The 22,636-nt window shown below is 39.3% G+C and overlaps 1 protein-coding gene across 2 annotated transcripts in view; it reads right to left on the bottom strand.

Moving 5' to 3' along the window:
* LOC124169119 (probable 3',5'-cyclic phosphodiesterase pde-5) overlaps positions 1 to 22,636 on the bottom strand; it is a 67,084-nt gene that overhangs the window by 40,511 nt on the left and 3,937 nt on the right. For both annotated transcript variants that reach the window (XM_046547613.1, XM_046547614.1), the window contains exons 4-5: positions 16,293 to 16,388; positions 2,302 to 2,408 (exon numbers count right to left, since the gene is read on the bottom strand). In XM_046547613.1, the coding sequence (XP_046403569.1) occupies positions 2,302 to 2,408; positions 16,293 to 16,388 (203 nt within the window). The remainder of the gene's footprint in view (positions 1 to 2,301; positions 2,409 to 16,292; positions 16,389 to 22,636) is intronic.

The following is a 22,636-nucleotide window of genomic DNA, read 5'->3' as shown; positions in this document are numbered from 1 at the left end:
CGGCACATTATTCAGCATATTGCAGTTAAAAAATGGAAAATGCCGATGTCAAAAAAAGCCTTCAAATGAGTCGTGGGTTTCCGAGGCCCAGCGCGTGTAGCCGAGGCCCGGCAACGTGTTCAAAAATATAGCGTAAAATCCGGCGTCGCGAGCGGGTATTTGATTTGTCCAAAGATATATCTTCACAACACTTAAATAGATAAGAATATCTTATAATAATATCTCGAAACTCACATTTTTAAACACTAGTTTTGTTCCATTTTATGCCAAAAATTACGTTAAATTATCGTCCGCCATTTTGTATTTACGGGCATCAGAACTCATTTAAAATGTCTCAAACTAAGTCAAAATAAAGATAAATTATCACACTATTACATAATATCATTTGTTATCCCATTTATATATTCCAATAGCCACATCAGATGCTAACCAAACCCTTACGATTTTCCAATAAAACTGAAAAAACACTGTTCATTGGAATATTTGTCACGTTTGCCGGACTGTTCATTGGAATATTTGTCACGTTTGCCGGGCTGTTCATAGATAGCGGCGTATTAACATAACAATTGAAATATTCACGAATATTACAATAGAGGATCCTTAAGTCAGCTTCATAAAATGCTGTCGCTCACCGCGCATTTAAATGGGTTCACAGAAGTCGCCACCCGCGTCGCTGACGGATAAATTGATCCGAGCTTCACGGAAAAATAAGGTACAATCAGGGGTATCAACCAAAATTTACATTCATGATGATTTTATCTATCAAATTCGTAATTCATCAGTGCCATTCCTCGAGGTGAAAAACATTACACTGCAAAATATGAGAAAAAAGTGGATCGCATTTCACTCTTCACCGTACCGCGGACAATTTTGAAAACCGATTAAAATGCGACCGAAGTGGCAACAGAAATCAACGGTCTGAGGGATGGATTTGGGCATCCTCTATGCAGTCCCCTCGGACATACTACTCTTCTTTGGTGGCCAACCATTACTGGATATTTGTGCAAATATTCAGGGTCCTACTTCGAAATACGTCATTTTACATTTTTTTTCAAATAGTCTTCGAGTCCAAACCGGTCGCCTGAGAAAAGACACCTTAGACATAAAACTGGTATGAAATGTTATGCATGCACTTCAACGTTAAACCGAGTAGCAAGTAGTGAAATTTACCAGGTTCCGAATTATGAATAAAAACTAAAAAAAATAACAACATCCTCCATAGAACACCAATCTCAAGGATTAAGCCTGCAATGGACCATTCTTTCCAATCTTCTTCGTGAAAAGCTTACACAAAGAGTTTAGAGGTTTAATTCAAAAGGCTCTCAAGTCGAGCTACTACGTAGAACGCAGAAAAACTAGCGAGGCGAATTAGCCAGTCAAAGATAATAAGTTTGCCAACAGCTGGATCTTCCTCGTTCATAATTAGCAGGAAGAAATCAAAACAGGTGGGACCCAGAGTCGGCAGTGGGTTGCCAAGCCCTCAGCCAGGTGGAGAATATACATCGGAGGAAGATACAGACAAATTTACGGAGGGAATTTCTATACAGTGTAGAGCGCATTGATCCTACTATATCTAGGCGCTAAAAGGATAGTTTTTTTGTCTTCCAGGAATCGCATTTTTTGTATTTAATGCATTATGTACATTTTTCCTATCGATGGCCTTCGTTTGAGTATGGAGGAGAATGGAGAAGGTGGTATGGATGAAGATAAAGAGAAATTATGAAGTTATAGGCATAGTAGGCGAGGAGACACGGAAAAAGATAAGAAAGAGACACATGCGTGATAAATCGAGTACCTACTTACGGGAAAAAGGTCACCGTTCCGACTCCCGTTGTAAAGGATCACATGTGGTAATTATTATACTTCGTTGATCCCCTCATATTAAAGATAATTATGCTGATCTTTTAGAGGGAGTGGGAAATAAATAAAATAAAACAAAGCATTTATTGTCACCAGAGTTGGGTAGTAAATGAGCAAGAGTTATTGAGTTACATTTAATTAATAATAACGATTACATTTAATTTACTTTTACAATTTAATCGTGGCGGGGGGGCCGGCCCATGGAGCCCCGTGACGAGCAGGGAAAAATAATAACCACTAAATAATGCCATAAATTACACTTTCTTGATCATAATCTTCATATGTAGGTTTTTATACAGAATAGGAAGCTTATAATTCATTTCCATTTACACAAATAAAGCTTATATATAGGGGCCCCACAAATTTTTTCGCGGGAGGTCTCCCAAATACTGAGCGCCGCCACTGATTAATGCAATCAATTCTTTAACGACCCTTGCGTACCTCAGAAAATGGCTCATCTTCAGGGATTTTACTCATTTCCAGCATGAAAAAGGACTTCCCTTCAATGGCAGGTGGAGAGATGCACAACGTATGATCTTCTTTGAAAACTATAAGAAAAGAAAACTTGACCCTAATTTCGAATAATTACAAGACGTTAACGAAATTATACATTATTCTACTTAAACTGTCCATAACTAAGCATCAAAACTCGAAAACAAACCATTCCACAAGTTTTTACCACCTATTTTTTTATTAACTAGCTTGAGAAAGCTTTACAATGGAGAAATTCAGAGTATGGAAGGGTATGGCTTAATGTGCCTATACTGAGATGCGCGGGATTGTTCCCATATCGAAAGTTCAATAAATTCGCTCGAACAAATTCAATAAATATCACCTACAAATTACTTAGTAAATCTCTAGTGATTCTACTTCAATTTCGTAAATAACAACGTCTGTTTTTACATCGACTTCTGTTACTTTCTCTATTTTATTTAATAGTCAAAAAGAGGTAACTAAAATTCAAATAAGTTGGAAAAAGTATTCAAATCCTGAAAAAAAATTAATGACACATATTTTTTGTGACAACTAAATAGCAAAAAATTCACAATCATTTCAGGTGGATAAAAGGCTTAAAATTTGAGAGCATAAATCCCTACTAAGCACACTGCGACGCGGCACAGATACCCAAACATAGAGTATTTGTATTTGTTTAAAAATATATTCTGAGAGAATCTTTAATACCTCTCATGTTATTTTTGAGGGGCGGAGGGCGGAATGTTGTTCGTTTACACTAGAAAAATGTCTAGAACCGGCCCTGCATATAAAAATAATTGAAGGATGCTTTCGCTAACACGTCTATATAAATCTCGCATCCTCAAGGCAAATGAGCAAAAGACAAACCATGCAGGTAATTAAATATACCTCAGGTTAATACATAAGGGCAGGATATCAAATCAAAGAGACACGATTCTTTCTTTGTGTGAGTCTCCGAATAAGAGATTTCAATAATTAAGGAAAGTAGAAATGCATTACAGGAATAATACATACGTATCAAAAAGTTGGAAACGTCATGGAATTAAATGTATTTGGCCACAAATACGCACTTACTCCGAATAAGAGATTTCAATAATTAAGGAAAGTAAAAATGCATTACAGGAATAATACATACGTATCAAAAAGTTGGAAACGTCATGGAATTAAATGTATTTGGCCACAAATACGCACTTACTTCATCAAGAAGGAAATACGATAATGTGAGCACCTTTAAGATGCTCCTCCAAATTTTATATGAATAAGAAAAGAGCGATTTTTTTTACCAAATCATGCGCACCTGAAGTAAAATCCCGTTAAAATGCACTAACGTTGGGGATCACTGCACGAAACAATTGACTTAGTACGCAGTCACGATAAATCCTTGGTGTATACGAATGATTGTGATATTGACAAATTTAAGCAATAATACAATAAAAATCTCCACATCACCACGAGATATTTTGGTAGAGCACACTTCCGTCAAAACTGTTTCGCAAGACCTCGGCGTGACGAATCGTGTCAAGGTCGTCCACCTAAGAAAACCAAGGCATTCAGGAAAGGGAGATTCAGTCGTGGACATCAGCTCAATCCGAACAGTTGGAACGAAGTGCGACGCAATGACTAACAACGTCCTCTTGATAATAGCCGGTCTCTTGATGAGTGGAGAATTATCTTACAGCGCCAACACCGAATACATTCGGCTGGACCTGAGTCCACTGAGACGGAGAGATATCCCTTCGGACACGCACGCCTACCCGCGAGGAACAGCGGTCGAACCTGCGGCGGAGAAAGCGGCCATATTCTGCACCGAAAGTGCTTACCCTAATGACATATTCTGCGACCTCCGGAACTATTACGAGAGCGACTTATGGAAGCAGAGATTTGCGCCAGACATTTTCGACGCTGCCGTCGAGTTTGCACATCCCCAAAGAGCTGATGTTTCCTGCAAAGCATATTTCGAGAAGGGACAAGCTGAAGAGTATCCGCTACGCTTATCGTATGACAGATTCTCTTGCAATGCCAGCATCAGCGATACCCAAGTACCCTTTTTCCAGTTGAGTGAAGCCTCCCGAATGATTATCATCCAGCGTAAGCCGGATGAGTACAATTACCGTTGTGAAATTGGTTTCAAGAATGTGGGTAGGGTGACTAAATCAGCCCCCAAAGGAGGAAGCGTCGCAGTGATAAAGTTCGAACAAGATCAGTGGAGCTGTGTTTCGCCGATTGCGATCGGCAGAAGGCCTGCCGGGAACGGATGTGTTAATGATGGCAGAAGATGCCGCCCAGTGAATCAGTGATTCAATTTACAGCTTCAAACGGTTCCCATACGCACGTATGCACAAATGCGCTGTTGTTATTTTTCATTTTCAGCTGTGCTCTATGTTTGCCTCTTTATCACAGATGTTTTGTCTTCTTTGGTTGGCGACCAAACATATTTACTTATGTACTCTCAGCAACAATGCCTTCTCATGTGATGTCCTTTAAATGAAGTGTCATTCTATCTTAATTGAAGTCTTGTTATTCATTTACGCTATAACCAGTGTTTTCCAGCGGGAATATAAGTTCAAGTTAAAAAAACTAACACAAAAATAATTTTTTGAATCCTGATTTACACCGACGCGACGTTTCGAGGGCGAAGTCTGCCATCGTCTTCAGGGTGAATGGATTAAGCCAAGATGTGTCCGTCCTATATCCGTCCATCTTGGCTAAATCCATTCACCCTGCAGACGATGGCAGACTTCGCCGTCGAAACGTCGGTGCTGAAAAACCCTTGGACCCGGCTGGAAACCCGAGAACTATTCATCCCGTCTATTCGCCGGGAAAACCATAGATCCTTCAGAAAAATAGTTAAAAATTCTTTCTTTATCATAATGCTCAACACAATTATTAGTTTTAAGTATTTGCTCACATACACATCACAAACAAATGCGCAAAATATAAAATATATTGTAAACTGGCTGGTTCGGGCGGGTTTGGCTTATCGGGACAGCTACAATGCGCTTGATGCGGTGATAAGACGCGCAGCCAGGCTTAAAGGGCTTCAGTCCACCTCCTCTCCCGAATTTTTGACCATTTTTACTTATCGTCTGGCTTTCTATATAACTATTAAAAGTTTTAAACTGAGAGCAGGGTCTCAGACCTGAGATTTTCTTGAAACAGGATAAGATAAGCAACTATAGCCAGCGCCCTCAAGTTAAACGTTCTTGCGAAAATCAGGCATATTTCGGAAACAAACATCTACGGACACCAAGCAATAACTACTTACTGCAGTTTCGGTAAAATCCAAAGATGACTAAAAATTTAAGAATAATGCAAAAAAGAAATTTTTAGCTTGTTGAATGAAATCCATGATTTATAATATTACGACCAATGGGAATAGGGTAGTTTCCTACATCAAAGAAAACGAAAGGCATTGATTGCGATTCGTTGCTCACCATTAGTGTATTCATAATATAAAAATTATTTGGTTTTCGAAATCCCAGTTTGGTCAATTTTAACCTCATTTGAAAAAGGCTAGATTGGCGATGCCACTCCACGTGACGTCGCAGGAGCCCAGATGCTATACGAGTAGTCAGGAGTTTTACTTTGTCTGAGATTACCAAAACATGCATGTAGCACCGAACATTTCTCAATAATTACTTATTAAAATTGCCTATGGTCGGAAAGTTTCCTTCGTTTGATAGGGTATTAATAATCCTTTTTTAAGCCAAGCGCTACCTGCTAGCACCCTGCATCGTAGCATGGTCTCGCACCAAGGTGGCCTCACACAGCGGCAACCGGAACCATAATGACGTAACACAGGCTTTTCCCAGCATTCATACTTAGCCGTCGCGTTTTCGCGCGCTTGGAAATTTTCACTTTTCATTTAATCGCGAAAAATAGATATCGTCATTTAAAAATCTAAAAGCGTGAAATACGTACTCCTGGAGTAATAATCTTTCGATTTAGGCAATAAAAAATATTAAGAAACCACCCTATTGACGTAAAATTGCCAGTGAAGGCAACCCGCAAATCACCCAAGCACCTCCAAAAGTAAATTTTTGGCTTCATGCCTGCATACGCATATAGAAAGTAGATCGCATATTCCAAATCTTATTTACTACACTATGCTAATCGTACCGCGGATTCCTTTGCAGCGCCATTATCAGTGATTCCATAGTACCCGTTTTCCAGTTGACTGAAGCCTCCCGATTGATTATCACCCAGGGTTATCCGGAAAGATAAGGTCTCCGCAGTGCAGATGACTTCAATAATAACGGTAGGGGTGACTATACCAGTCCCTATAGATAGAAGCATTACAGTGATCAAGTTTGAACATAATAATGAGTCCTGTTTTTCACCTAAATTCGGCATAAGGCCTGCCGAGAATGGATGTGTTAATGATGGAAGGAGATGTCCCCCAGTGAATCAGTGATTCAACTTAAAAGCCTCTCACGGTCCTCAAGGCACGCATGAATTTATAAAATCGACCTCAGGTTCAAAATCTTTTTTTAGATTAAAAATTCCAATAATATTTGTGAGCGAAACTAAGTAAATTTTATGGAGGGTTTAGTTCCCCAGTAGAGATACCACCCACCTACTCATTAAAAAAAACACATGGTCCTTTCGACGAAGATACTCAAAAGACGAAAAATTCTAAAAATATACTATAGAGGTGCACATGGTGTAACATCTCCGCCCAAATGCTAAAATAGTTTAATAAAACAATGAAATATTCTAAATTACTGAAAGCTATGTAATGCCTCTAGATAATTTTGTAAGACAATTAGACAAGCCAAAAATTTGTAAAAAAAATAAAATTTTGCAGCGCTATTACTCTATATTATTCACATTTACCATTTTAAATTCCCTGTAGCCGGCTGTTGGATGTCCTAATGACAGAGAAGGTACCCGTGGAAAAGACTCTCACTTCAGTCTTCACACAATGTCGCTCCACGAAGTTTCCCATTCAAACCAAAGATCAGCGTTTACAACTTTCTTTTGAACGCTATATGGTCGCGCACCGGTCGGTCAGTATAATGTTATTTTTAACACCGTAGCGTAGGACTATTTGAAGTATAAGAACCGGTGGATTTCGGTGCGATTGGTCATTGAGACTGGTCTCTTGGAGTTGTATCGGCTGAACATTATTATGATTATTATGACTTTATTCCCGTTTTTATTTTATTTTTTGTCTTTTTCGTGTTTTTAATGTTTTTTCAGTTGTTTTCACGTTTTATGTTATTTATTTTTTTTGATTGAAAGTAGTAATTTGCATCTTTTTTACATATTTTTTTATTTTTCCCCGTTTTGGAATGGAGATTATAAATTCATATAGATTGTAATTTATTAAAATAAAACTTAAGTTCAATGAATTTACTTCCAATGCTTAAGCACCAGAAAAAATAAAATACGATATATTTTTCCTAACGTAATAAAAGAAATGAACTGGGTGAAAAACGAAAAGAAATAGGAGAGTAGCAAGAAACTAATTCTATCATGCTGAAACCATGTAAATATTCACATGCCTAAATATCCTCCAATTCGGAGAGGTAGAATCGCGACTGCGCTTTAGGTGTGGTATGGTATTAGGAAGATGTGATCGATAGTTAAGGAGTGATTCTGAATTCCCAAATGAAAATGATGATATTCGGAGAGCTATTGGGTATCCCAATGAATCTTTCAATGGGCCTTTCATTTCTTGAGCCAACAACGATGACACGATGGAAATGAATCATTCCCGTGGAAGCATGTCGTTTAAGGGAGCCGCTACTCGCACGCCGTTGAACTTCTGAACTAAGTCTGTGGAGTTGTTCCATAGAGCTGATCTGCGATCGTCAGCGACAGCCAAAAGTGCGGCGACAGCATTAACCTGCTCTTTACGAAAGGTACCATGGGGATCACGGCCTAACGTCTCATCCGACGGACAAAAGCACTACGTTTGACTTATTATATATATATATATATATTAATAACGCAATTATGAAAAATATATAGTCTTGGTTGTTTAGAATGCAAAGTATGGAGGATATTTTTCTTTGATATAATACTATGTAATACATGTACGTACTAACTTCAATTCAAATACTGTGCCTAAAATGTTTCTATGTCAGTATGACCCTTTGTAAGTGATGGAGGCCATAAAACAGGTTGTCCTTAATGGCTACCTAAAGCTACTCCTTTTTATGTAATTAATTATATTCTGTGCTTTTTATTTATTTGGAGTAATAAAACAATTTATTTATTATTATTATTAAAATGCCTCCCCATATAGCACTCGAGGAGGGATCGGGCAGACACTGAAAAAACCCCGGGAATAGACCACGGATCCTCAGGGTGGGAAACCACATTAGCCACCACACCAACCCGATCCCACGCGACGTCGCTATTTGATCAAAGGCGGATCGAGAATTTGGAAAAGAAAAGTCCCCCATTTCGGATGCGCCTGGAAGGTATGTAACACCGCAAAGCGAGTAGAGGGTTCGCATGGAATCTAATTAGAAAAAAAATAAAAGAAATGTATCTCATCAGTAATGTACTTTGGATAGGAGAAATATGAGGGACTCCACAGAAGTCAAAGTATCATATACGATTATAATTTCATTCTTTCATGGCTGAAATTTCAAAAAGATTTCCACGCTCCAAAACCTATGCAGACATCGGAATCTAAATCTTCTTCTAATCTTCCTTCTACACAATTATAAAAAATAATGCAAAATTTACGTAACACAAAGAATTATTAATGCCTGGTTAAATAACGGGAGTAAATCTATCCATTGGTATAACAGTTGCAGTAAATGGAATGCTAATCCACTTTTAAAATTTTAAATCACTCCCATTTTTAAAAACAAGAAAAATTTCTTTTTTCTTGTTTTTAAAAGTTTTGAATTTTACCTTCCTTATTAAATGTCCTTCTCTTATTTTATAATATGCTTACATTTTCTCTTAAACAGGTATCATGGTGGCGCCAGTAAGATTTCAGTATAATAGTGGAGTAACAATGAAAATACCCTTAACTGAATTTTATTTTATTTTATTTCCTGTTATATTTGTCAAAAACAGAAGAAATTCAGAAGCTAAAATTTGTTGGTGATAAAATAAAAAATGAAGAAATATAGAAAATAACGTTACACATATTGAAATATCATATTATTTATCTTCTCGTTATCGTTTGATCACGATATTGAACTAAACATGGAAAAGGTCCATATCGATGGCTAAGTTCTAACAACGCGTATCTCAAAAATAGCAACTTTTCAGGAGAGCGAAAGAAACGATTTATATCTTTAACTGTACTCTGAAATTAAAAACCAAAAATTCACAAAACTAAAAAATAAGCATTCATTTGCACACAAAGAGTTGTTTTTTGCCTGAATTTTATTTTTTTAATGCCATTACACTTTGTTTAGGATACCTGTCTCAAACAGACCGAATGTTGAGATACGTGTTGTTAGAACTTAGCCATGGATTTGTTAAAATTTATAGAATGTAGATGACAAATTTCAAGTTTGGGAAGACACAACAAAGGAACTTCACTCCAACCTTCATTATGCTCTTTTTAAAGTTATGTTGAAGGTACGGTCTCAGGCGTTACTTCGTGGAACTGCTTCATCATAGAATAAAATAAAATTACTTTGTTCTATTATGTTGAAGGATTTTCAGCACATTGGATCTGAAATCATATAAATATCGCTACCATAAAAATCGCATCCCACGGAAAAGAAAATCCATAAAGAAAGTACAAAACCAACACTGGTTCCCATGCCTACTCCTCAATTTTTTGAGGCACAAATGACGACTTCGATCAACGAAATGAAGCAAGTGAGGTTATTTCCTACGAAATGTCGAAATAATGGGCGATCACTTTCAGGGCCCTCGGAGTTTTTTTAACACTAATTAATATCCTACTACTAGTATCTTATCCTAATTGATATAATAAAAGTATATACTTATAAGGGGAGAGTAGTGGCCCAGTGGGCAAACGCCGTTTTACACGGAGCACGTAATTGCGCAGATTAGCACTGAAACAATTTTTGAAATTGCGAGAATGCGAGCTTGGAATAAGAGAAAGGGTTATTTTGCCATAACGTATCCACGCATTCTCGCATGCGTTATAGCAATTCACGTCTTTACACGGAGCAATTTTGATTGCGCCTTCGTACATACGTCAGATTGGGCAACGATGTGCCTCGTAAATAACGGCCTTAAAGCGCTACGCTCTTAACCGAATGGTCCCGGGTTCGAATTCCGGTTGAAACATTCGGATATCCCACACAAAAATCTCTGAAACGTAATGTGGCCCTGGGTAAAGATTGGCACCTATATCCTGAACGTGTGAACTTCATGTTTCTTTACCTTAGTATGGGGAGAACTCGACCATTCCAACTATACCTTTTCATTCCAATTTACAGGTTGAATATGTGGGTGATTGAAGACAATATGCCGATTACTTAAGAGGGAGAAACTGCTGAAAAATTTCGTAAGAGTTCTACCGAAGATAGAAAACGTGGAGCATAAATAATATAGCTTATAATCTCAAAAGGAATTCCCTAAATAGTTGGGAAATGATAGCGTGTCACGCGAGGTTATCACACTATAGAGGAGGCCATTACTATCTCTCATCCATTCTCCCAGATACCACATTTTATTAAGTGTCCTCTTTCTCCTCAAAGATCTCGTTCCCTCCTTCACTACCATGGGATTTTGGGTCATTATAAGAATACAAAACTGCAAAGAAACGCTCTTAAGGCCGTATTATATGGGGCACGTGCTCGCACAATCTGACGTGGGCAGTGACGCAGCGAGGTGGATAAACCCCCCCCCCCCCAAGAGCTCAGAGAAATTTTTAAGTTTAATCCATTTTACTTAATTGGATTGATATTACTAATAAAATAGTGTAAGGATTAATAAATTATCCCTCAGACGGCCGTAAAACTCACCATTTTGAACAATTTATCTTAAAATTCCGCAATTTACTAATTTCGCACCTACCGCTTATCCTGGTGAGTATTCCATACCCCCACACACACCGGTATTAGTTGCAACTTAACTCCCCCCCCCCCCCAGCCTTAATTCCTAGCTGCGCCCCTGGATGTGGGTACGCAGATGCAGCCAAAATTGGGTCGTTTAAGCGGTGAATTGTTAGAACGCATGCGAGGATGCATGGACGTAAGGGGGCAAAATAGCCCGCCCTAATTTCGTTTCTGCATTCGCTAAATTCCATGCCGTATTGAGAAAGAAATGCAGTTCTAACCTGCGCCACTACGTGCCCCGAGAAAAACGGCCTTCAAACGCAGCTGCTCCCGTATGCCTATGATGAAAATGAATCTTGCTGCGAAAGCCTACGGTTCGATTTATTTGGGGTATCCGAAGGCTCTACCCGGGAGTTGAACTCGGGACCCTTCGATCAGCTGCCCATCGCTTTGCCCACTCTGCCTCCGCACTTGTTGGTGTCTTTATTTAGCATGAAATTATTGAAAAATATCGAATATTTGCACATCTTATTCTTCAGCATAAGGGGAATAACACTAATATCGGAGGGGAAAATTTGAGAAAAAATTCAGTTCTAACCTGCGCAATTACTTACCCCGAGTAGCCTTTAGCATTGGATTCGAAGCAGAGCATTCTCAGCTAAGCCTTAAATAATAATAAAAAAATGAGAATAATCTTCTGAAAAGGAAAAATTAGCCATATCCTCAGGCAATTCGACTACATCAGCCTTTACCACTTTAACTGCGATACGATATAATGAATTAACGTCGCAGCGTATACTTTTATTTTACCTACGACAATAAGCATTCCACCCAGCAAAACATAATTTCCACCTGACATTGATTCAACAGTCAACTCAAAATTCTGTGTATAAAAGAAAGTTGACTAATAAAAATTATTAATATTTGCGTAACAATTATTACGCATTAGACGAAATTCAGCCAGTAGATAACAGTAATAGATGTCTAGCTCTTGAAGCTAAGATATTATTAATTATCCTAATAACTGGATTTTATAACCTGGAGGAGGCGACTGACATGTAACATAAAGGCCGAAATGACACCACTATATGATAAAGTTGGAGGAGAATAACCGATTTCTACTCCTACATAAGATCATAAAATACACCTGGACTTCACACATTGTGAATGTAGCACTGATAATGAAGAACCTAAACTCTGCATATACTAAAAACGAGGAAGCACTTCCACGATATGATTGGAATTACATCTAAAACAACCGTAACCGACGTCTTCAAACGAAAATCAAATACGGTGCCACGTTAGCCCATTTTTTTCATTAAAATTTGGTAAATTTTTCCGCTCCGATATTAGTTTTATTCCCCTTATGCTGAAGAATAAGATGTGCCAATTTTCATTATTTTTCAATAATTTCATGCTAAATAAAGACACCAACAAGCGCGAAGGCAGAGTGGGAAAAGCGATGGGCTGCTGAGAGAAGGGTCCCGAGTTCAACTCCCGGGTAGAGCCTTCGGATACCCTGAATAAATCGAACCGCAGGCTTTCGCAGCAAGATTCATTTTCATCATAGGCATACGGGAGCAGCTGCGTTTGAAGGCCGTTTTTCTCGGGGCACGTAGTGGCGCAGGTTAGAACTGCATTTCTTTCTCAATACGGCGTGGAATTGCGCGAATACATGAACGAAATTAGAACAGGGGCTATTTTGCCACCCAACGCATTCTCGCATATGTTCTAGCAATTCACCACTTTATAGAACGCAAATTTGACTGCGCCTTCGTACACATGTCGGATTTTGCAAACATTTGTGTAAAACGGCCTTTACGCTTTGTCAAGCGAGCTTTCGCGACCATTGCATAGCGTATCATCAGGCTATGATTAAAGCATTAGAGAAATCATAAAAGCATTAAAGAATAGAGGCATTTATTCATCGCTTGATGATGGGCCCTGCAATGGCTGCAAAAGCTCGCTTGACAAAGCGTAATACGCAGCTCCTCCCAAAGGCCTCTGATACCCCAAATAGTTCCTCAAAATGTCTAGGTGATTAAGGGAAACTGACCCTCCCACCCATTAAGAGTGACATTCACATGCTTGGGAATCAATCTAGAGTGAGCTTTACATTCACCAACCATGATTAGAGATACGTGAAAATCGCAAATGCGATAAATGCGATATAGATGCGATGTGCGCTAATTAATGCGACATAGATGTGATGACTGGACTTTTATGATATTTTTACGCCAATTTGCCTTTTCGACGGCAAAATTCGTACATTTTGTGCCGTGCGCAGTTTATATGCTCCGCCGACACTCACCGCTTAAAGCATGTGAGCGACTGGCAAGATGCTAGTTGGCTGGGACTCTACGAGGCTGCGAACTACAAGTGGGCGGGGGCAAGCTACATCTCCGCCGCTATATGTCTAATTCCTTAATTTATTATTGCTCTACAACATATTTATTTAAAATATTATGTATATTGTCATATAACTGTGTTTCACTACATTTTATCGTCATCTACCTCATTATGAAAATAAAAAATAGACGCTACAAAATGCGATAAACTGTTATTGAAAGTGCGATAAAATAAAAATGAAAATGCGATTTTCACGTACCTCTAATCATGATTAATCTTTGCATTGAATCACTGAGAAGGTGACAGAGCAATCATAGGAAAGTTTAACTCTCGTAAGTACAACTGTATAAGATCATAACTATTTTCTAAGGGGGAAGAAGTAACTTTAATCAATAAAAACTATGGCCTGCTATAAACCCACTTAGTTTTATTACACAATATCGTTTCCATGCATGTGTACAAATGTTGGCGCTGGCACGATAGCATTTTTTACTCGCACCGAGGATGAAATACACCACAAAGCAATCACTTAGCTTAGCCGGGATTCGAACCTGGATCTCCTTAGTACCGGTCAAGTTTACAAACAATTACCGCACCAAGCCACTTCACTCCCGTGTTCGAAATTCGGCTCAACCAAATGATTTTTCAGGTGAATGAGGTGAATTTCACGGTGGTGAAGTACATAACTTTGCACTGGTACGCGTAACTGAGTACAAAATTAATTGCTACACATTGTACTTATTACTTAGACTGCGAAATAATACAAGTTACTACTTCACAGGGCGGCACCTTCTGCCATCGTCGACACAATCACTATTTTCTGGTTCCCTGCCAAATGCAATTGGAGAGACACACTCAAAAGTGCCTTGCTCGAACTTGATCACAGAAGTTCGTTTTCTTTTACCCACTCTCTTGAACACACTGCCCTTATTGTTGAATTCCATTTCGCAACGAAAACCATGTTGGTCTGGCTTGCGCTGGACAATAATCAATCGGGAGGCTTCGGCCAATTGGAACACCGGCGCTCGCGAATCACCGATGCTGCCGTAACAGTCGAATCTTGAGTACGAAAGACGAAGCGGGTTCTCTTCAGCTTCCCCCTTCTCGAAATATACTTTGCATGTGACACCAGCTCTCCGGGGATGAGCGTACACGATGATCGCGTCGTAAATGTCCGGTGCAAATCTATTCCTCCACAAGGTGCTATTGTAATAATTCCGGAGGTCGCAGAATGTGTCGCTGGGGTACGGGACACCGGTGCAGAGTATGACTGCCTTCTCTGACTGAGGTTCGGGAGCGGTCCTTCGAGGGTAACCGCGGGTCAGAGAAGTTGCATTGCCCCCTCTAAAATGACTCAGATCAAGTCGAATATAGTCAGTATTCGCACAATGAGACAGTTTTCCAGTCGCCAAGATACCAACAATTAGTAGGAGGACGCGGATTGCCATGTCTCCGTGCTTTTTCAGGACCGACTACTCCGATGGAGTTGCTGTTTATGATTGCCTCTAGCTTTCCCATTTTCATTTCTTTTTTTTTTAGTCAGACGACCTTAGAATATTTCCTCAATGTCGAGATTCGGGAAGGAAAATAGCCTCTTCTGACGCAATATTGGCCTGATGTAAACAATCGTAGAAGGACATGTTGAAGGAAAGAAGGGCAAGGGGCAGCCCCGAATGAGTAACATAGGATAGGTTACAAGGGGGCGTCCAATAATTACGTGAGGTGATTTTGGCGAGTTTTGGAACCCCCTTACCGAGATTTGGCTCCACCCCCTTCCCTCAAATCTCACGTAAGCACTGGCGTAGCCAGGAATTTCTTTCGGGGGGTCCAAAACCAGGGGGGGGAATTTTTTTTAAAAACAGGGTACTTAGTAATGGGTTTTTAACTAATGTTAGCACTTTTCATGATCGAAAAAATTTACTTTGCTAAAGAAATATTTTGTAAATTCATGATTTTTCAATAATTTGTTTTTTCAAGAAGGAAAATAGTTGGGTTTTTATATTTCGGGGGGGATCCGGACCCCCTGGCTACACCACTGCACGAAAGATTGTTTAAAATGCGTATTTTCAGTCTAAATACATTAATCTATGCTTTATTGCGTTGGATTTATTAAAAAAAACAATTTTTTGATTGAAATTAAATAATTTGAAGCCATGTCACAATATATAGAGTCAAAAATATGGAGCCACCTTTTGGCTGGCCGGTAGTTAAACCATTGAAGAGCTACTGCGCCTTGTTCTGGCGCTCGCATAACTGCGGTAAATATCATTGAGTAGAATTTAGTCATATTTTAATAAAGAAACACGTTTTCATCAATGAAACCTAGTTTTTTCGTGATTTTACATTGTTTCTTGAGGAAGAAAATTACTTCATACTTTCCAGGGCCCCCTCCTTCCCCCACGTGAGATTGGGTGAGAATCGTCTTGACCCCCTCGTCCCGTCTAAACGCCTCACGTCATCAATGGATGGCCCTTAAAGGGCATAAAAGAGAAGAAATACGTCGCAATATAGGCTAGCGGATAGGAGAGAGGAATAGAGAGCAGCGTCAACCCAGTCTTAGGATTGTTGACTGAATGATCATGATGATGATGAATTCTTACTTAATGATCCTCTCATCAGAGCTGTTGCATTACATTAAAAAAGCATAATAACACTCACCTCTGGGTTCTTCCCTCGAAGATTTATCCGATTGCTGATCGCTTCCGAGTTCTTTCGTGCTCCGCAAAGCCTTGGCCACAACGACTGGTGCTTCATCTGTCAACAGATCCAAGAATTAGCAACAGTAAGGCCCCTATTAGCCGAGGCAACCAGACGCGCAACCGGTGGCGCGTCTGGTTGCTCGGGTTTATTCCGCCCAGGACACCGGTGGCGCCACCAATATCGGTTTTAAATTTTACCCTGCGCACAGCAGTAGTTGCAATAATAATGACATTTTACATTAATCTTGGCAATTTTTAAAACTTAATTCTACTTTCATAAACAGTCTCCAAATAAACATCAGGAGTGTAAATTCATTAACATTGCTCAATTAAAATAATCTCATTCATTAGCACAATAAAATATTCTAGTAATCACTGAAATTTTTAAATAAAATATTTGTTTCATTACACGTGAGAATGAAATTCCTGAATCTTTCAAACTTTACATTTAACAACGGTTTCGTTAGAATGTCGGCCACTTGATTTTCTGGGAGACAAAACTGTAAATCAAATAATCCTTCCGAATACTCCCAACTTATAAATCTGTACCTCACCTCAATGTGTTTTGTTCTCCTACTCATCTGATCATATTGTATCATTTTTATTGTACTCTGATTGTCTATATTTAAATTTACAAATACTGGTTTGCCTGTCAACTCCCCAATTAAAGCCTTAGCATTTTTTTTCTTGACAGCACTCAGATGCTGCAATAAATTCTGCTTCATTTGAGGATAGTGCCACAACGCTTAGTTTGTATGAGCACCACAGGATTGGCACACCACCGAACAAAATTACATATCCTGATGTACTTTTTCTTTCAGACAGATCTCCTGCAAAGTCTGAGTCACTATGCATATGCTTGCAGCTTTATTTGCTCTTCCATTTCTGTTGTGCGGAAATGCATTCCCAACCCTTGTGTTCCTTGTAGATATCTCATTGTCCTCTTCAAATTCTCTTTAACTTCTTTGACAGGTTTTCCATGAATCTGCTCTCAAAATTAACCGAAAATGCAAGGTCTGGTCTAGTTTTACATAATGTATCGTATCATCTATAAATGATACGAAATGCCTTTTACTATCGCGAGTCTCTGTCTCAAATGGATCGCAAACATCAGTGTGAATTATTTGCAAAATTCTATTTGCTCTCATTCTTTCAGTTTTAAATGGGAATCTGGTTCGTTTAGCATTCACGCAAACAGAACTAAACTTACTGCCATTTGTCCTTGCAATTTCTTAAAGTACACCACGACATAGTGATGAAAATTTTTTAAGGTTAAAATTTAAATGACCCATTTTTCTGAGCCATTCCATACCTAAATTAACTGCTTGAGTTAACATGGCTTCGGTTTCGTTTAAGTCAACTACAAACTATCCATTTGAACCTTTCTTCCCTTCTATTACAATATTTTGTTTTGGTATTTGTATTTCAACTACTAATATTTTAATGCTATCCTTTGTAAATAATACATTTCCATTATTTTCTGTGATTTCAGAAACTGACATTAAATTTTTAGATAATTCAGGTACACATACCCCTCTTTTAGTTTACGTTTATTCATTTCTAGACTTCCTACTCCATTGACTAACATACTCGCATATTTCTTAGCAACCTTAAACTTATCATTACATGGACGCAAATTTTCTACTATTTCTGTGGAATTAACCATATGGTTTGTCGCTCCGCTATCCATTACAAATTCAAATGTATTTTTGCTACTAAGATAAGACGCAGATTAAGCTAAAAATGCTACTTAACTTCCTCTTGACTTTCTGTTCCTATATATTATACCCTTTTTCATTTGACGAATCCTTATTTCTAAAAAAGAACAATGTTTTTATCATGATTCGTTTTCTTTCACATTTTACAACATTTTCCTCGTAAAAAGCAGTCATTTTCTGAACGATTAGTTCGTTTACATATTGAACACCCCCGTTTTGGACATCTAGCTTTGATATTACCTTTTTGGATACATGGAAAACACACTATATCATTTTTATAATTCATTTTACCGTGTCGATAATCTGCCTGTAGCGTCGTGGTCAGGGCAGGATGATGCGCGCGCATGCAATATTCAGTCACCGGTTGCGCGTCTGGTTGCCTCGGCTAATAGGCTACATATACTCCAATGCCCCGGGACGATTCTGAGGGCCGTATCCAGAAACCATGCTTCAGCTTGTAGCGGCGCGCACCGCTGAATGCTGTATCCAGAAACCTCACTACTCCAAAACGCTCCAAATGGGTGGGGGCAGTGTTGCCACATTTATTTTGGGCTGGATTGATGACGTAGACGAATTTAGCGACATTTTGAGTCCCTACTATGCGGGCTTTGAGAGGAACTAAGGGCGACAATTGAATAACGAATATCGCAACGCGACTTTGTTTGTAAGCAAAATGGAAACGGGTTGGAAGAAGAATCTCGGCGTAGAAGAAGAGTTTGATTTTAAAACTAATTATTGATAGGAAAGTTGTATTTGAGTGCAAGAAAACCAATGCTGTGAGTCTTTCTTTAAAGGCTATGGCATGGAAGAAGGTGGAGGTTGAATTTTAATCGGCACGATGGCGTAACGAAGGTAAGCACATTATTAGGCCGTGATTTGTGAAATTTCAGCGGAGAATCTTTTGTCTTGTTCTTAAAATCTGAATGGAAATTATTGATATAATTTCTCTTTTTTAGTGGTGTTCGTGGAAATAAGATGTCTTAGGAGATGCGGTATCTCACACGGAATTTATTCTCGGTTCCATGGGATTTTCTTGGTTCTTCAAGTTTCTTCTGTGAATCTGGTTCCGTTCATTATGTGAAAAGTGTCCCTTTAAATCGGCAAAGTTATCATTGAGAACCAGCTGGTACATGCTGATAAATCTTCGTGTTCAGAAATCTCGCGACGTGTACCATAAGTGTCTCGACTAGTGTCGATCGCCGGTGATTGCCGGCTGGCCTCGGCGGCTCTGCCGCCGGGGAAAGCCGGCCGATGCCCCAGACCCCGCACCCCGAAAATGCACCAATCTGGGCGGAAAAGAGTAACCTCATCAAGTTTTGTTCAGGACACCCTAGTTTCGGTGCTGACTTTATTGATGATTTTTTAAATAAAATGTTTCATCTGTTGCAATTATTGTTGACAATGCGGAATGAAAGGAAAGTGAGCATTTTTTTAAAATAGTGCCGTTATTAAGTTGTACGGGTCGTCGCTGCCGATGTTTCGCTCTAATTACCGACTTCTTGTGTCCGCAATGTATGTGTAATTTGATTTGTGAAGTTACAGTTAGTGTATTCGCTCCCGATTTTCTTCGTGTGAACATTTCCTGGACAATTTTATTTGCAATTTGTGTTAATTAGATTTGTGAAGTAACAGTACGTGTCGTGTTGATGTTGATTTTCTTCGTGAGTACTTTTTTTTGGACAAGTGTTCTTGTAAAGTGTGATCATTTTATTTGTTGAATTGAAAGTGAGTTTTACGACGTTAATAAATACAAGTTTGTGAACTCAGTAATTCTTGTGGTGGTATTTATTGCTGAATAATCCTTGGTGTCATTTGCGCAATTCGTCATTGTGGTTGACAAATATACTCGTACAACTGTCGATTGCATTGGTATAGTTGGATATTTTAGACTTTGAGGTGATATAATAGATACATGTATTGTATTGCAACGTCCAAAGATTTACGTGACATTCATTATGAGATGAATATCATGTGCTATTGTAAACGGACTGAGAAGCAATATGCCATTTCCATCGACCTTTCCCTTAAACTTTAACTCATCATTTTTGTGACGGCATAAATCATTATAGGTAAGTTTTCACGTAATTGAACATGGTTTTCAATGGCTCGGAACTGAAATTATTCAAACTAGCAGTAACTGAGAATGGACGTAGCTGACTGGAAGACGACTTTGTCGCTTTAAGTATTTTACGCAAATTTTGGATATCAGAGACACAAAGCTGGTGATTGCAACTTTATTTGGGCACGTATATATATATATATAATATTAATGGTTTTCAAGGAAAGCCACGGTCTATACCAAAGTTAATAGCTATTAGAATGGCAAAGTCGACGAGGTTTCAGCATAGTTGCGTTGACAATGGTTATTTTTCGTAAAAAAGTATTTCAAAAGCATCAAGGCGAGACATTATTGTGTCCCTAATTTATTTGTATTTAATTATAAATGGTTTTCAAGGCATGACAGGGCCCGTTTAGAAGTTAATTGCAAATAAAACGGTGAATCCTAAGAGGTTTCATCACGGTATTGTTGACAGTATTTATTGGTAGTTAAATTAGGTAAAATATTTACTCATTAGGATAAAATATGGTTATTGAAGCATTCTTACTATCTTTTTAAGTAATAATAAATAATTATCATGAGCTTATAGCCCTTTAAACATCAATAATTATTAATAATAAATGCGAGACGATAAGCAGACGAAACCCGGCGGCCATATTACTTGTAGCGAGTAGTGTGCCATGGACCTCACTAGACTTTTGCAGCGGTGCCCGTAGCGGTGCTCGGCCGCTACAGCGGCTACGTCATCATCTGATGACGTATCTAGCAGTAGTGAGGTTTCTGGATACGGGCCTCAGGCCAAAGTGGAAGGCGCGGTTGCGGGGCTCAGGCGACTGGTTTCGGTGGAAAGTCTGGTGGCGCGTCTGGTTGCCTCGGCTAATAGGACTCATTTGATTCTATGCCCCGCGACTGACCATTTCCACCGGACGCGCCACCGGTTGCGCGTCTGGTTGCCTCGGCTAATAGGGGCCTAAAGTTCTGGATATAATATTTTTTCGGTATACAGGTTTTTTGCTTATTACTGCAAAGATATTGGCGCCCATTTTAGAGAGCTTCTTCAAAATCGGATGAGAGGAAATGACATAGAATCGTTAAAAATGTTTCCTGAAAAACTGCTGTGATCATATTTCTGGCGACCGACAAGACAAACGGCTATTAAGTACATCCACGTTGGCAACCACAGTGTTGTGGTAAATACTCTTTTTTTGCCGACGTTTCGAGTTCCGATTCGGGGCTCATCTTCAGGGTTGCTGAATGTCGTTTCATTCGGCAGTCTGACGAGGTATTTAAACCGGTGGGAATCCCAAGGAAAGTTTACCCATATTATTCGCCAGGGTGTTCCCAGTGTTACATTAACTAATTTATTTCATGCAGACATTGATGAAATTATGCGAAACTTCGTGGAATTTGGAGATGTTTATCATTTTGAATTTTAAAAAAATACATCTGTTTTCCTCAGATTTTACAATCGTCAAAATCAAAGACAGTATTTCCGAATGCAGAAGCGGATTCAGGCATTTTTGGAAGGAGAGAAAGATCCTGGGAGGTGTTGACAATAATGAATGCATTCCTCAAAGTATATGGTAAACGAAGAGTTATTTAGATCCCCTAGTAGACAAATTCGTATACGTAAAACGGGTGGCATACTTGGGGAGTAAATTCTGCGTAAAGATGCCCAGAACTAGGATGCAATGGTGTGTCTATGCATAGCGGACGTTCAGTTTCAAAATGATAAACTATTAGAACCATTAAATATTTTATTCTTCCCTTGGATTTCGAGGTGCATAACCACAACTTCCCACCCTGAACATTCCAATTAAAACTGGCCTTGTGACCGCTAAAAGCAATCTCTCAGACGCGAAATCGCAATATATTTTTTTAATCGGGTAGATGGGGGAAAAGATAAGTAACGACAAAATAATCTTCTTCACTCTGACATTCTCTCGTACGTTTGAAAAAAATTCCGCCCACTTTTCATAAGCTGTTGACGTCATTAGAGTTCCGATTCATGTACTCGTTCAGGGAGAATCGCTCATTGAAGAAAGGAATCGTTCATACATGACTGTAAACAATAAACCACGCGAGACCGAAGCGAGACGCGAAAAGCGGTGGCCCGCCCGGCAGGACCTCGTGGCATTATCAACTTCCGTGCGATGGTTGAGACCGTCAATTATAGTCTGTATGCCGTAGAGTGGCGCGCCGGCTACCTGAGTCGGTCCCATAGTTTGTATGGTCGGTGTTTTCCTCCTTCGGCACTCGCGGACCGACTCAGGTGGTTCGCAGGCCCGTGTACCAGCTACCTGAGCCGGTACCATAGAGTTTTTATGGTCGGTCCTTTCCTCGCCACGGCGCTCGCGGACCGACTCAGGTAGCTCGCGGGCCCGTGCGCCACCTTACGGTATACAGACTATAGGGTGCCTTCACAACTCGGCGTATGCGCGTCGAGAGCTACCACTCCATCGGTATACGTATATTGATATGAGCATTTCCGCGCAGATTTTATTTCTTAAACTCTACTCCATTGCA

The sequence above is a fragment of the Ischnura elegans genome, chromosome 12 (genome assembly GCF_921293095.1).
Source record: "Ischnura elegans chromosome 12, ioIscEleg1.1, whole genome shotgun sequence".
Taxonomy (NCBI): domain Eukaryota; kingdom Metazoa; phylum Arthropoda; class Insecta; order Odonata; family Coenagrionidae; genus Ischnura; species Ischnura elegans.
Note: the sequence above shows the minus strand (reverse complement) of the source record. Positions and strands in the feature narration are given on the sequence as shown.